Consider the following 15,481-nt stretch of genomic DNA (forward strand, 5'->3'; position numbering starts at 1 on the left):
AATAGTCATGATTTCTGAAGGCCTTTTAATTTCAACAGAACTACATCAAGTACAATTTAATTATGAACGCACTGGCTATGTTTGCGTAACACACTTAAGACTTCATGGCTGCATATCTACAAGATACCAAGCCTGGTTAGCCTTAATTTTCACTTATTTTACTTCTTTAGCATGTTGTGCAGGTCCAACTCATTTTGTAAAATTTATGATTCAAATAATTGTGCATACCAGTGGTGAAATGTAAAATTTGTTACTACCGGTTCTGTGGGCGTGGTTGGTAGGTGGGTGGGGTAATGTGACTGGGTGGGCGTGGCCAACTTTTTTTTTTAACTTTTAAAAGCATCTTTTCTACAACCTCTTTGTCAGGTATTGTGCATTGACAAGTTTCTTTGGTAACATAAAGTATGTTTGGTAATGTGCTAACATAAAGTACATTTAAAAAAAGTAATACACAATGCCACTCTCAGACAACTGGATTGGCTAAAGCTTCCTGGCTTGTAAAAAATGAAATGCTGCATAGTAGATATCCATGCAAATCAACTTTAGCCGTGTGACCCATTGTAGTCATGGAAAAGGTGAGTACAGTAATGCATTTATAGTCCACTAGAACAGGGGTCTCCAACCTTGGCAACTTTAAGACTTGTGGACTTCAACTCCCAGAGTTCCTCAGCTTTGCTGGCTGAGGAACTCTGGGAGTTGAAGTCCACAAGTCTTAAAGTTGCCAAGGTTGGAGACCTCTGCACTAGAAAACCACCATCTCTCCTCAGCATTTCAATAAATTACATTTCCAGGAAGAAAATATAAAGTGATACAACATTATCAGACCATCTTTTCAAACTAGCCTAACAATTTAGATACCAAGTGAGCTTTGGTTAATTTAAAAGCAGATGTCATATCCTATGGCATACAAAAGAAAAATGGAAATATGAGCTTGAAACTTACTGTAAACATTTTTATTGGATGTGGCCTGTTTTACCAATGTGCTTTTTAAGAAGTCTATTTTTTTTGTAATACATTTTTTACTGTTTTTGTTTCTCTTCTATTCATTTTTTCATATTATCTAGCTGGAGTTCTGCTTTTCAGTTAAAGTATAGGGTATATGGATTTAACTAGTAAATGTGAAATGGAAAACTGCAGTGTCTATTAACTACTGAGTTGTGCCTTAAAATTAAACTTAATTAATCCAATCCCAAATTGCCCAGGCAGGCAATTTTTTCAGCCTTAAGTGCCACATAGCTTGCCAGGTTAAGCTGGAAAATATCAGGAGTGCATAACGTTTAATGAGTGGTGTGCAGTAGTTACATGCCAGAAAAGAGAAAAAGAAATAATTAGTATGCTTCCAAAGAAATGTAGTTAATATCATTCAGTCATATACTGAATGAGTTAGGATTCTCTTTTGTTTCCCAAATAACAGTTTGGTAGCAGCTTTTGGAGAATGGGGGTAGACCCAAATATTGCGGGAAGGGCACCCAGCTCTGAGGACTCAGGTTTACAAATTTGACATAATGAATGCAGATGAGGACATGCATTTTTTTCATTTTTTACATATGAACACATAGATATAATGCTATAATTCCCTTTGTCTCTTTCATTCACTCCCACATTGCACTCTCATTTACTAAATGTGGGTTGAATAAAGGCAAACCACCTGAAAAGTTTATACCTCATAAATTCTTGGGATGTAACAGGACAAAGCTTCATTTCAAGAAGAAATGAATGCAAAGAATTTATGAGGTATGGGATTTTGGGTGGATATCCATCCATCCATCCATCCATTTCCTTATCTGTTTGGTGTAGTGGTTATGACACCAGGCTATAAACCAGGAGACTATAAATTCTAATCCTGTCTTAGCCACAAAGCCAACTGGGTGACTTTGGGCCAGCCAACCTCTTTCAGCCCTAGGAAGAAAGGAAGGGTAAACTATTTCTGAAATCTTTAGTCTAGCCAGTTGCCAAACATTGTACTAACTCGAAGGCAATATACATACATACTGTCTATACATATATACAATCAAATTTAGTGAACCACTGCCATGTACAACACTGGGATTAAAAAAAAACACCCTGATTTAAATGGAAAAGTTTGCTGTGTCTTTATGACTTGACACATAGATACCTACGTGGAAATCCATACTGTTTTAACAACTTCTTCTTTGAGAGGACTTTCATGGCCTGCAGGCAAAAGAGAAAGATAATAATATTAGAAAAGATATAGGAGTTCCTGTAGGAGGAGAAATTTGTTTGAAGCTCCTGACAAGAACACCAAATGTTGGTGGTAGAAGTTGGTCACCCAGAGTCCACAGGAGTCCCTGCTGCCTGCCAGGATATCTAAAATAAAGGGATGATGTTATTTCAATTGGGAGTCAGCTGGTTTTTTTATAATTGGAAGTAAGTTGCTTAAGGAAGCAGGTAGCAAGAGTAGAATAGAATAGAATAGAATAGAATAGAATAGAATAGAATAGAATAGAATATTATTATTATTTATTATTATTTATTATTTTATTATTTAATCAAATTTATATACCGCCCTATCTCCCGAAGGACTCAGGGCGGTGTACAGGCATTTAAAAACATATAAATACAATATAAAAAACAATTAAAAAACTTATTCTAAAAAGCCCGTTAATTTAGAATTAAAAATATAGAATAAAACCCAAATTAAAACCGATAATTTAAAATCTAGCTCAGTCCTGCACAGTTAAATAAATATGTTTTAAGCCCACGGCGGAAGGTCCGGAGGTCCGGAAGCTGACGAAGTCCGGGGGGTAGTTCATTCCAGAGGGTGGGGGCCCCCACAGCGAAGGCCCTTCCCCTGGGTGTCGCCAGGCGACATTGCGCGCTGACGGCACCCTGAGAGACCCTCTCTGTGAGGCGCGGGTCGGTGAGAGATATTCGGTAGCAGTAGGCGGTCCCGTAAGTAACCCGGCCCAATGCCATGGGCGCTTTAAAGGTGGTCACCAGAACCTTGAAGCGCACCCGGAAAGCCACAGGTAGCCAGTGCAGTCTGCGCAGGATGGGTGTTATACGGGAGCCACGGGGGGCTCCATCTATCACCCGCGCAGCCGCATTCTGGACTAACTGCAGCCTCCGGATGCCCTTCAAGGGAGCCCCATGTAGAGCATTGCAGTAATCCAGGCGAGGCGTCACGAGTGCGTGGTGACCGTGCATAGGGCATCCCGGTCCAGAAAGGCGCAACTGGCGTACCAGGCGAACCTGGTAGACGCTCTCCTGGAGGCGGCCGTCAGATGATCTTCTAGAGACAGCCGTTCATCCAGGAGGCGCCTAAGTTGCGGACCCTTTCCATCGGGGCCAATGACTCGCCACCGATGGTCAGCCGCGGTTAGCTGACTGTACCGGGATGCCGGCATCCACAGCCACTCTGTCTTGGAGGATTGAGCTTGAGCCTATTTCTCCCCATCCAGACCCGTCGGCCTCCAGGCACCGGGACAGCACTTGATAACCGTTGGGGTGGTCCGGTGTGAAAAAATACAGCTGGGTGTCATCCGCATACAGCTGGTACTTCACACGAAACCACTGATGATCTCACCCAGCGGCTTCATGTAGATGTTAAACAGAAGGCGAGAGGATCGACCCCTGCGGCACCCACAAGTGAGGCGCCTCGGGGCGACCTCTGCCCCGTCAACACCGACTGCGACCGGTCGGAGAGATAGGAGGAGAACCACCGATAAGCGGTGCCTCCACTCCCAATCCCTCCAACCAGCGCAGCAGGATACCATGGTCGATGGTATCGAAGGCCGCTGAGAGGTCTAATAGGACCAGGGCAGAGGAGCAACCCTATCCCTGGCCCTCCAGAGATCATCCACCAACGCGACCAAAGCCGTCTCCGTGCTGTAACCGGGCGAAAACCGGACTGGAACGGGTCTAGATAGACAGTTTCATCCAGGTGCAAGGGAAATTGATATGCCACCATACTCTCTACAACCTTCGCGAGCGGGTTGGAGACGACGATAATTACCTAAAACAGCGGGTCCAGGGGCGGCTTCTTAAGGAGGGCCTCACCACCGCCTCTTTCAAGGCGGCCGGAAGACACCCTCCACCAAAGAAGCAGTCGTAATCGCCTGGAGCCAGCCTCGTGTCACCTCTCGGTGGCCAGCACCAGCCAAGAGGGCACGGGTCCATTAAACACGTGGTGGCATTCAACCTACCCAACAACCTGTCCATGTCCTCGGGAGCCACAGGGTCAAACTCATCCCAAACAATGTCACCAAGACCACCCTCGAGCATCTCACCCCCATCACTGCAATCTTGGTCCAGACCATCCCGAGCTGAGCGATTTTATCGTATAGATAACCGTTAAACTCCTCAGCGTCCCTGCAGCGGGTCATCCCGCTCCCCTGGTGTGGGAGGCGGGTCACCCGAAACAGGGCGGCTGGGCGGTTATCTGCCGATGCAATGAGGGAGGAGGCGTAGCTACGCCTCGCTTCCCTCAATGCCACTAGGTAAGTCCTGGTATAGGACTTCACTAGTGTCCGATCAGCTTCCGAACGGCTAGACCTCCAGAGACTCTCCAGGCGTCTTCTCCGGCGCTTCATCCCTCTCAGCTCCTCGGAGAACCAAGGAGCCGGTTGGGACCTGCGCCGGGTCAGAGGCCGCAAAGGCACGACACGGTCTAAGGCCCCCGCCGCGGCCTGTTCCCAGGCCGCAACAAGTTCCTCAGTCGAGCCGTGAGCCAGACCCTCAGGAAATGGCCCAAGCTCCGTCCGGAACCCATCCGGGTCCATCAGGCGCCTGGGGGGGAACCAACGTGTCGGCCCCGTCTCCCTGCGGTGGTGAATGGCGGTCAGAAAGTCCAGGCGAAGAAGAGAGTGATCTGACCATGACAAAGGTTCAATGACTAATTCCTTTAAGTCCAGATCTCTCAACCACTGACCAGAGAGAAAAATCAGGTCCAGAGTGCCACCCCCAATGTGAGTAGGGCCATCAACTACTTGGGTCATGTCCAAGGCCGTCATGGAAGCCGTGAACTCCCGAGCTGCCGTCGATGGCAGGCGGACGATGGCAAGTTAAAGTCCCCCATGACTAAAAGTCTGGGGGTCTCAACTGCCACCCCAGCCAGCACCTCCAGGAGCTCGGGCAGGGCAGCTGTCACGCAGCAAGGAGCCAGGTACGTGATCAGCATACCCATCTGACACCTATGACCCCATCTCACAAAGAGGGATTCGCACACGGCAATCTGAGGTACAGTGGTCTCCCTCGGCTCTAGACTCTCTCTAATCACAACCACCACCACCCCACCCCTACCCTGGGCCCTCGGCTGATGGAATGCACGGAAACCCGGCGGGCACAACTCAACCAGGGGCACGCCCCCTTCAGTGCCCAACCAGGTCTCCGTAATGCCCATAAGGTCCATGGAACCCCCTGTATAAGATCACAGACAAGGGGCTTTGTTCACCACGGACCGGGCATTGCACAACATCAGCCGGAGGCCCAAGCTCTGAGGATCCTGACCATCCGGGGGCAGGAGAAGTCCAAGGGGTCGGAGCGTGATCGCTTTCAAACATCGAGCACGCGCTCCCGAAACTTGGTATGACCCCTCGCTTCCGCCATACCTGCCTCTCCCACTTATCGTGTCGATAGAACCACCCTCACAAATAGGAACACGCTCACCCGCCATAACCTCTGGACCTGATAGAGAAAACCGCCTTGAGCATGTGCAGGAACTGGCCCCCTACCAACGGGTTACCCCATTACCCGCCCTTACCCTCCCACCCTTAAAATTCCTCTCTAAAAACCCCACAAGCCCTTCTTTAGCATGCCACCTCTGTGGGTCCCAAGACCCGTCATAGAGGCCGGCCCTCGGTAATGTGGCGGGCCATTCCTGCGAGGCGGGGGCACCTCGCAGGCGCAAGAGTTCCTGTGGCGAATAACGCATAGAATCGACCGTCAGCTGACTATGTCCCATTTGGCAGCTAAGATGTTATGCTGGGATGTTTTTCTGGGGTCCGGTAACAGATGGAAAAAAAGAGACAGGCAGTCCGTCCTGGAGAGATGTAAAATCCATTTATATCCTGGTGGATTAGCAGACAAAAGATCGTAAACCGTCTCAACCCATCTACCAGGTAGATGTTCCGCTGGACCGGAGTGTGCCGTCTGCGGGAGAGATGTTCCAGCAGTCCAGGAAGGAGGTCCGGGAGTGGGGGTAAAGGGTAGCCACAATGTCAGCTGGAGAATACACCTTCCTGCCCCACGCCTCAACATGGTCGTCATGTCCATCACTTGCCCCCACCCTCAGTGGGAGAGATGGTCCAACAAGCTGGAAACCAGAAGCCCAAGGAGGCGTAGTCCAGGGGTGCAAACAGGGCGCAGCTGAATAAGCGCCGTCTCAACTGAAAAACATGCAGCCCCCTCCCCCCATCTCCACAAGGCCGCCTTCACCAGTCCGCCAAGCCTCAACCGTCGACGGAAAAGATGTTTTGGAAGCGAGGCCAAAGTGCCGAGCCATGCAACCAGGCGTCGCGGCTGGCACCCGCCGCCCCCCCCCCGCCCCCACATGGCCGTTCGCCTCCCACCGCTCACCCTGTAACCAACAGGGAGATGACAACAAGAGCGGGGGAGCCGAGTCCATGAGGCTTAATCCGGGGTGGGTGTCGCCTGATGAAAGCGGTAGCGGCGCTAAGAACACACGCCGCTCACCGCCAAACAGCTGAGAACAGCTGAGGGCCGGCCGGCCGCCCACACACCTCCGCAGGGCCGCCATCTTCGCCCGCCCCGTCTCCAGTTTCTCCGGCCTCCAGCGCAGCAACCGCGGGTTCAAGGAGGTCCAAAGACCCCACCCGCGATTGCTGGGGTGTAAAATTCACCGGGCCGGGGGGTGCCAGCGGCATAGGCGACAACAGAACATCGCCGTCAGCCAGGGATCTCGCCAGCCGCTGATCCGGCGTTCAGTAAGCCACCATCTTGCGCATGCGTAGAAGGGTATATCTTAGATAGAATAGAATAGAATAGAATAACAGAGTTGGAAGGGACCTTGGAGGTCTTCTAGTCCAATCCCCTGCAGAAAACCCTATACCATTTCAGATAAATGGTTATCCAATCTGTTCTTAAAAACTTCTAGTGTTGGAGCATTCTCAACCTCTGGAGGCAAGTTGTTCCACTGATGAATTGTCCTAACTGTCCTTAGTTCTAGGTTGCTTCTCTCCTTGATTAGTTTCCATCCATTGCTTCTTGTCTTGTTTTCAGGTCCTTTAGAGAATAGCTTGACTCCCTCTTATTTGTGGCAGCCTCTGATATATCAGAACACTGCTATCATGTCACTCCTAGTCCTTCTTTTCATCAAACTAGACATACCCAATTCCAGCAACCATTCTTTATATGTTTTAGCCTCCAGTTCCCTAATCATCTTTGTTGCTCTTCTCTGCACTCTTTCTAGAGTCTCCACATCTTTTTAAAATTGTGGCAACCAAAACTGGATGCAGTATTCCAAAAATCCAAGAAGCCATTGATGCTTGTATCCTGGGCTGAAAGTTCCTCCTCAGGAATTTTCTTTTTCAAGCAAGAAAAAATGGTCATGCACCCCTATCAAGTAAGAATCACCATCATGCATGGGAGAAAGATTACTCCCTCTTCATCCCCCACCCTTCAGTTTTTACACTAATGATATTTCAGAATAGCGTTCTTCAGCCTTGGCAAATATAAGACGTGTGAATTTCCCACCTTCCCCAGCATGTTGGCTGGGGAATTCTGGGATTTGAAGTCTATACATCCTAAAGTTTCCATAGTTGAGAAACAGTGTTTTAGAAGAATGTAACTACTTCTCGGCTCCTTGGTACAAGTCCAAAAAGATTTTGTTTGTACATCAGTAATTGTAAAAGTATGCAATAAGGGGTGTGGAAAAACCAGGGGAAGACAGAAATCTAACTATTCAAAATCACAATGGTTCCAGAAGGGAAGAGAAGCTCTTGCAAATGATATGTTTGTGATAATTATGGGATTACTGCAAAGTGGCAATAAAGAGAGAACATGGAATTTGTGTCAATTTGAAAAGTGCCTTGACAATCGGAAAAGCATGGAAGAATTCACCAGCCATTAACTAATTATGTAATCCTGTATGCAACCATAAAATTCAATTATATTTTCTTCCTTTCCTTTCCTTTCCTTTCCTTTCCTTTCCTTTCCTTTCCTTTCCTTTCCTTTCCTTTCCTTTCCTTTCCTTTCCTACAGTATATGCAAATGTGCATGTATGTGTGTCTATTCAATATAATAAAAATATACCAAAGGAGAGCCAGTTTGGTGTATTGTCTGGTATTGTCTGATGTCTCTTAAGACATCAGGTTAGAAACCAGGAAACTGAGTTCTAGTCCCACCTTTGACAGAAAGTGAACTGGGTAACCTTGAACCAGTCACTCTCTCTGAGTCCTTGGAAGGAGCAATGGCAAACCACTTGCCGAAAGGGAACTTTTCAGGCCTTCTTCAGGAGTTGGCGGGCGGGGCAACCCTGATTCTAAGACGCAAATAAACCAACCAAAACAAAGATGGAAAATAAGTAAGAAAGAAATATAAGAAAAAACATAATTTTGTCCTTCTTTCTTTTGAGTAATTATTCTTTTACTTTTCAAATATTGTTCAATGACTCAACAAATCTGGAAAGCCATTTTGGGTGGGGGATTATTGTTATTCCAGCTTAAAATGGAAATGGGGAACATTTTCAGCAATTAAAAGTAGAATAGAATGTTTTTATTGGCCAAGTGTGATTGGACACACAAGGAATTTATCTTGGTGCACCTGCTCTCAGTGTACATAAAAGAAAAGATACCTTCATCAAGGTACAACACTTACAACACTTAATGATAGTCATAGGGTACAAATTTAACACTTAATGATACAACATTTAATAATAGTCATAGGCTACAATTAAGCAATCAGGAAGCAATCAATATCAGTATAAATCGTAAGGATACAAGCAACAAAGTTACAGTCATACAGTCATAAATGGAAGGAGATAGGTGATGGGAACAATGTGAATATTAATAGTAGTGCAGATTTAGTAAATAGTTTGAAGTATAATGTATAAATAAGTATAAGTATAAACCTTCCCAAACTGTTACCTCTAACTGTGTAGGAATTCATAGGTATCGAATAAAATGTCCCATTATTGTCCTATCTCAGTCTCATGCATGCAGTAATGGATCAGGAGAGGCACTTGCAACTTACATAATATTGATCATCATTTTCATTGTAGGCCAGCTTCACAACTCCATAAGAACCCTAGAAATAAACACACAATCAAAATCACTGGGCTGGTTTCATTGACTGCTCCAGGGAAAGGTTCAGTCTAAAATATTGTTTCAAGATGGAGATTGTCCTTATAAAACCCATTCTCCAATTGCTTCTCCCTTCCATCTGGCATTTTTTTCATTCCCCCACTCCTTGCATTGCGGATAGATTATGGAACAGGATGGGCAAGCAGATTTTGAATTTTTTTGCAGCCTCCCCCCCTCCCCCGCAAGCCTTCTCTGGTGGTGATCTGAAATCTGGGGGAACATTTTTTCCTACTATAAAACTTCCAAAAATAGACTTTATGCATTTCCTTAAAAAAGAAGAAAGATAAGAAAAACCACGATCATTTCTCATTCAAAACTCAGAAAAGTCATTTTCCTGCAATGCATTTTGCATCTATGCACCCCCATCATCCCTTGAACGCCCCACCCCACAAATTTCCTGCAGCTTCCTAGTTATATATTTTTTTTATTAATTTATAATATGACATACAAAGAGAATACAAAAGTAAATATTGGGGAAATTAGGTACGGGAAAAGGGAAGTGGATGGTGGGGGAAAGCAATGGAAAAAGGAAAAAAAAGGCATTGACTTCACAACTCCTTTGGTACAATAAAATATTTTTATTTTTATTTATTTATTTATTTATTTTGTCACAACAATATATGTAACTATCATACAGAAAGGTTATATAGTATAAATAAGGCATTAACATCGACCCTCAACTTTTTACTTTTTCATAATCATGTAAACTAGCCATTTCTATAACAAATCTATCTAATCGGTAAAAACCAAAATCAAAAATTTGTTTTCCTGCAATGCATTTTGCATCTGTGCACCCCCAATCATCCCTCGAATTTGCCCCTCCTTCCCAAAGATTTCCTGCAGCTGCAAATCACTGTAAAAATAATCTGGTCCACTGGTCCGCTTCAGATGGACATGGCTTTCTGCTTGGGTAAGGAACTGAACTGAAATAAAACAGCGTGTTTGGATGCTGTCATCCAGCAGAATGAGGCCGGGGATCTGTTTTTAATCTCTGCCAACCTTTTAGGCTGCCAAAAACTGCTCAATGCTTAGACGTTGTTGGCAGCTTTGCTCTAAAATGTAGTGCTATTAAAGAAAATAATTTCTCTCTCTCTAGTGGTTCTACCCTTCCAATTCCTGATGCCTGCTGTTTATTATTCTCATTGAATGGAAGGGTAATAATGCAAGATGGTCAGACTTATTCTTCTCCAGTCAGGAGGAGACTGTTTTGTCTTTCTTTCCCCCACCTTTTAAAACCTATATGTCACCTACGTATTTGAATAGAATAGAATAGAATAGAATTCTTTATTGGCCAAGTATGATTGCACACACAAGGAATTTGTCTTTGGTGCATATGCTCTCAGTGTACATAAAAAGAAAGATACATTCATGTGCACGGTCACTCACGCACTCGTGACGTCTCGCCTGGATTACTGCAATGCTCTCTACATGGGGCTCCCCTTGAAGGGCATCCGGAGGCTGCAGTTAGTCCAGAATGCAGCTGCGCGGATGATAGAGGGAGCCCTCGTGGCTCCACATAACACCATCCTGCGCAGGCTGCCCTGGCTACCTGTGGCCTTCCGGGTGCGCTTCAAGGTGTTGGTGACCACCTTTAAGGCGCCCCATGGCATAGGGCCGGGTTATCTACGGGACCGCCTACTGCTACCGAATACCTCTCATCGACCCGTGCGCTCTCACAGGGAGGGACTCCTCAGGGTGCCGTCAGCGAGGCAATGTCGTCTGGTGGCGCCCAGGGGAGGCCTTCTCTGTGGGGCTCCCACCCTCTGGAGCAGACTGCCCCGGGACTTCGTCAACTTCCGGACCTTCGGACCTTCCGCCGTGAGCTCAAAACATACTTATTTCATTGCGCAGGACTGAGTTAGGTTTTAATTAATGGGTTTTAAGTGGGGTTTTATTTTTTATATTTTTAATTATTTTAATTGTTAGGCTTTATAATAAGTTTTTTAATTGTTTTTTAGATTGTATTTATCTGTTTTTTAGATGCCTGTAAACCGCCCTGAGTCCTGTGGGAGATAGGGCGGTATATAAATTTGAACAATAAATAAATAAATAAATAAGATTCATTCAACACTTAATGATAGTCATAGGGTACAAATAAGCAATTGAATCATACTAGGAAACAATCAATATAAATCATAAGGATATAGCAATAAGTTACAGTCATACAGTCAGAAGTAGGAGAAGATGGGTGATAGGAATGATGAGAAGATTAATAGTAATAGTAATGCAGACTTAGTAAATAGTTTGATAGTATTGAGGGAATTATTTGTTTAGCAGAGTGATGGTGTTCGGGAAAAAACTGTTCTGGTGTCTAGTTGTTCTGGTGTGCAGTGCTCTATAACCCGTTTTGAGGGTAGGAGTTGAAACAGTTTATGTCCAGGATGTGAAGAGTCTGTAAATATTTTCACAGCCCTCTTTTTGACTCATGCAGTTAGTAGTAATTGTTTTTTCTACAGTTCTAATTATCCTCTGAAGTCTGTGTCTGTCTTGTTGAGTTGCAGAACCAAACCAGACAGTTATAGAGGTGCAGATGGCAGACTCAATAATTCCTCTGTAGAATCAGGATGGGGGAGTGTAAAAATGCAGGCCATAAAAAGGGATTAAGCAGTCCAATCAGCTCCAGATTACAAATTATCCTGAGCTGGTCCAGCATTTTACATTTTTGCAGCAACCCAATTCTACACCTACTGAACAGTCAACATGGGGGTTTTACACAAGAAACATCTTGTACAACTTCTGAACATTGACATGGTGTCTTTACGCAAGAAACGTATGTTCTCTAGACAGTTGAGGGACAATATGAAAATTATATTGGACATTTTGGAATACTGTACTTAGAACAACATAATGAAAAATAAGGAGCGTTGGTTTTTCTGAGGGGCCTCTGGTGGCTCAGCAGACTAAGTCTGTCTGTTATTAACACAGCTACTTGCAACTACTGCAAGTACAAGTCCCACCAGGCCCAAGGTTGACTCAGCCTTCCATCCTTTATAAGGTAGGTAAAATAAGGACCCAGATTGTTGGGGGCAATAAAAGTTGACTTTGTATATAATATACAAATGGATGAAGACTATTGCTTAACACAGTGTAAGCCGCCCTGAGTCTTCGGAGAAGGGCGGGATATAAATTCAAATTTTAAAAAAAATGCAGAAAAAGCCTTTGAACTGGACAAGCCAGCTTCCCATTCATTTTCTTCAAAATATACAGTGTGTATGTTTTGGCAGAAGGCAGTCATAGACACGGGCTCAAGTGGGTGCACTGGGGCATTGAGGTAGAGTTTGGAAATGGGGTGTGTGTGTTGGTGGCTTAAAGGCTTAAGGTACCTTCTCTCCCTCTTTAAAAACTCCCCCCTCCTTCTGTGAAGTCTATCTTGGATTCTGATGATTCACCTTTGGGATGCAGCTCTTAAAGCCTATGAAAAGATAAGTGCACCTCACTGAGCTTATCATTCTCCTCTGGTAAATGAGATGTATCTCACCCACTCCACCCCCAAGAAAATGTCTTCATTTAGGCTACCACCTGTAACTCTGTTTTTATTACCAACCTCCAGGTAGGGATAACTATTCGTCTTATTCACTCTAAAATGCCTTCCAGTTCTGGGACACTTTTGAACTGAGAAAACAGTTAAACTACAATGCATCTGAATGGAAATAACCAGGCCCATTGGCGTGGTTGAAAAAAGTTGGCCTTTTGATGTTCCAACAATTGGCTGCATTAAAGGGGATTAATAGTCTTTATATCATGTTACAACACTCCAGGCAGGCAGCCAGGGAAAATCCTCCTAGATGAAAAGTAAAGTGGAACAGTAATAATTACAATTCCAGGTATAATTATAATGATAATGCCAACCAATAATTATCATTTCCTTATCTGAGGTTTCTTCATGAAAAATGGGGGTGTTTAATATTACTATTTTCTTTCCAAAATTATTATTTGCATTTTTGAAATTGGAAATGTTTATAAAAATGCTTGTCCCCTGATGGAGAGTTAGCCCTGAAGCTAAGCAAGGTTGCCTGGCCTTGAGTGGAAGATTTCCAGGGATTACCATGGTTATAACCTAGAAACTATTTTAAAAAAATTGAAAAGGCAATGGCAAACCAGTAATATTTTGCAGCTAAGCTTTTTGGATGTGTCTGTAAATTCACACACCACCTATACACACACACACTCCAAACTCAACCCAGAAACCTTATTTTATATAATACAAACCTAAAATTGCGGACAAATAGTTCTAAAATTGATTAATAATACAGTCAACAATGTTTTTTTTGGTATTATTGGCACTGATACGGTACTTATACAGAAATGCTATGATTATCTGCCTGTTTTTTGTTTGTCTAATACTGAAGACTTTTGGCTCTACAATATACAAGTCCACTGATAGTGCTGAATGGACATTTGTCATCATTTTGCTTGGTATGTCATGCTTTTGTGTTTCTGTTTAAATCCATCTGCTAAAGTTAATATTAAAACTTCAAATCTTCTTAATTCCTGGTGTGTTTATGGTCTCTGGATCTTCAAAGAACCAATTGTCTGGCACCTGGCCACTGCCTGACATTTAGCAGTACAAGTATAAAAATATCTTGGTTCCAGCTAGAACACCATAGTGAAAGACCAAATAAAATATAAGTAGCTGTCAAGGTCATTGTTTTGAATATTAACACTATCTAGTGATAAAGTATTGGACAGTATAATACTTGGAAGGCATTGGATATCTTAAAAAAATATAATAAATAAATCATAACCAGACTAGAAAATAAATCATTAAAGTTTTAGAATAACTTAAAAAGCTTTATTGTCATTTTGAATGTACAATAATTGGCATACATTAAAATGAAATTTTGTTGCATACAGCTCTCAAACGGTCGCTACTTCCAATATACACTACATAAACATGACTAAATAAATAATACAAAAGTATGTATATGCCACATATATTATATGACACAGAGAAACAACACAGTCTAGTTCGGATGTATACATGTACATGGTAAGAAAAATAAATCTTGCGAGTTTACCAGATGGATGGCATAGGGAACAAAGCTGTTACAGAATCTGGTAGTCCTGCTAGAAATACTTCAAAACCTCCTCCAGCAACAGAAACAGACTGTAAAATGGGTGTGTGGGGTCTCTAACAAAGCTTTCAGCTCTAAGCACACAGCACTCATAAGCAGTATCCTGAATGCCAGGAAGCAAGCTTCCTATAAGCTTCTCGGCTGTCCTTACCACTCTCTGTATGGACTTTCTATCTGAGGCACTGCTGCCACCAAGCCAAACAGTGATGCAGTTTGTTAAAACACTCTCAATTGTGCTTCTGTAAAAAGTGGCCAGGACAGAAGGAGAAAGATGTACTCTCATCATCTGACGCAGGAAATGCAGATGCTGGTTTGCATGCTTCATTAAGGATGATGTGTGGAGAGTCAAGTTCAGATTGTTAGTTATTTTATCTGCATCCCCAGATAATTAATACTGTTGACCACCTCAACAGTATTAAGTATCTACATGTTTGAATGAGCTCTTCAGTTTATAAATATCAGTTTGCTCTGTGAGATGCATTTGGGAGGGTTCCTATGACTACAAAAGAAATCTGGACTTGCAAAAAGTCTACTTTGCATCAGGGAAAGACTAGTACTTTATAGCTGGTAAAAGAATACACGTTAAGACTGGAAATCCCAAGAGATTAAGAGTGCCGGTTCTCTTATGGAAGGAAAGGCTTCATCAGATGACAGACCAATCAAACAGATAGGTGCTGTTTTGATAGAAGACGAACTGGAGAGACATGACTTGTAGAGATGACTTTATTCCACTTTATCTTTTACTAGATATTTACTGAACCATTTTGGGAAGAAAATTGGCCTGTTTGGCTTTTGATCACATAAAGGTATTCCTCGACTTACAGCAGTTCATTTAGTGACCATTCAAAGTTAAAACGGCACTGAAAAATGTGACTTATGACCATTTTTCACTGTTATGACTTTTGCAGCATCCTGATAGTCATGTGATCAAAATTCAGGTGCTTGGCAACTGGTTCATACTTATGACCGTTGCTGTGTGCTAAGGTCATGTGGTCACCTTTTCTGACCTTCTGACAGAGCAAAGTCAATGGGGAAACCAGATTCACTTAACAGCTGGGTGAGTAACTTATCAACTGTATTGATTCACTTAACAACTGTGGCAAGGAAGTTGTAAAATGGGGCAAA

At 43.6% G+C, this 15,481-nt stretch overlaps 1 protein-coding gene across 1 annotated transcript in view; it reads right to left on the reverse strand.

Moving 5' to 3' along the window:
* Positions 1–15,481, reverse strand: part of CAMKK1 (calcium/calmodulin dependent protein kinase kinase 1) — a 166,343-nt gene that overhangs the window by 57,957 nt on the left and 92,905 nt on the right. Inside the window, exons 4-5 of the mRNA XM_058164409.1 lie at positions 9,172–9,225; positions 2,121–2,172 (exon numbers count right to left, since the gene is read on the reverse strand). Coding sequence (XP_058020392.1) covers positions 2,121–2,172; positions 9,172–9,225 — 106 coding nt within the window. The remainder of the gene's footprint in view (positions 1–2,120; positions 2,173–9,171; positions 9,226–15,481) is intronic.

Source organism: Ahaetulla prasina, chromosome 1, assembly GCF_028640845.1.
Source record: "Ahaetulla prasina isolate Xishuangbanna chromosome 1, ASM2864084v1, whole genome shotgun sequence".
NCBI lineage: Eukaryota > Metazoa > Chordata > Lepidosauria > Squamata > Colubridae > Ahaetulla > Ahaetulla prasina.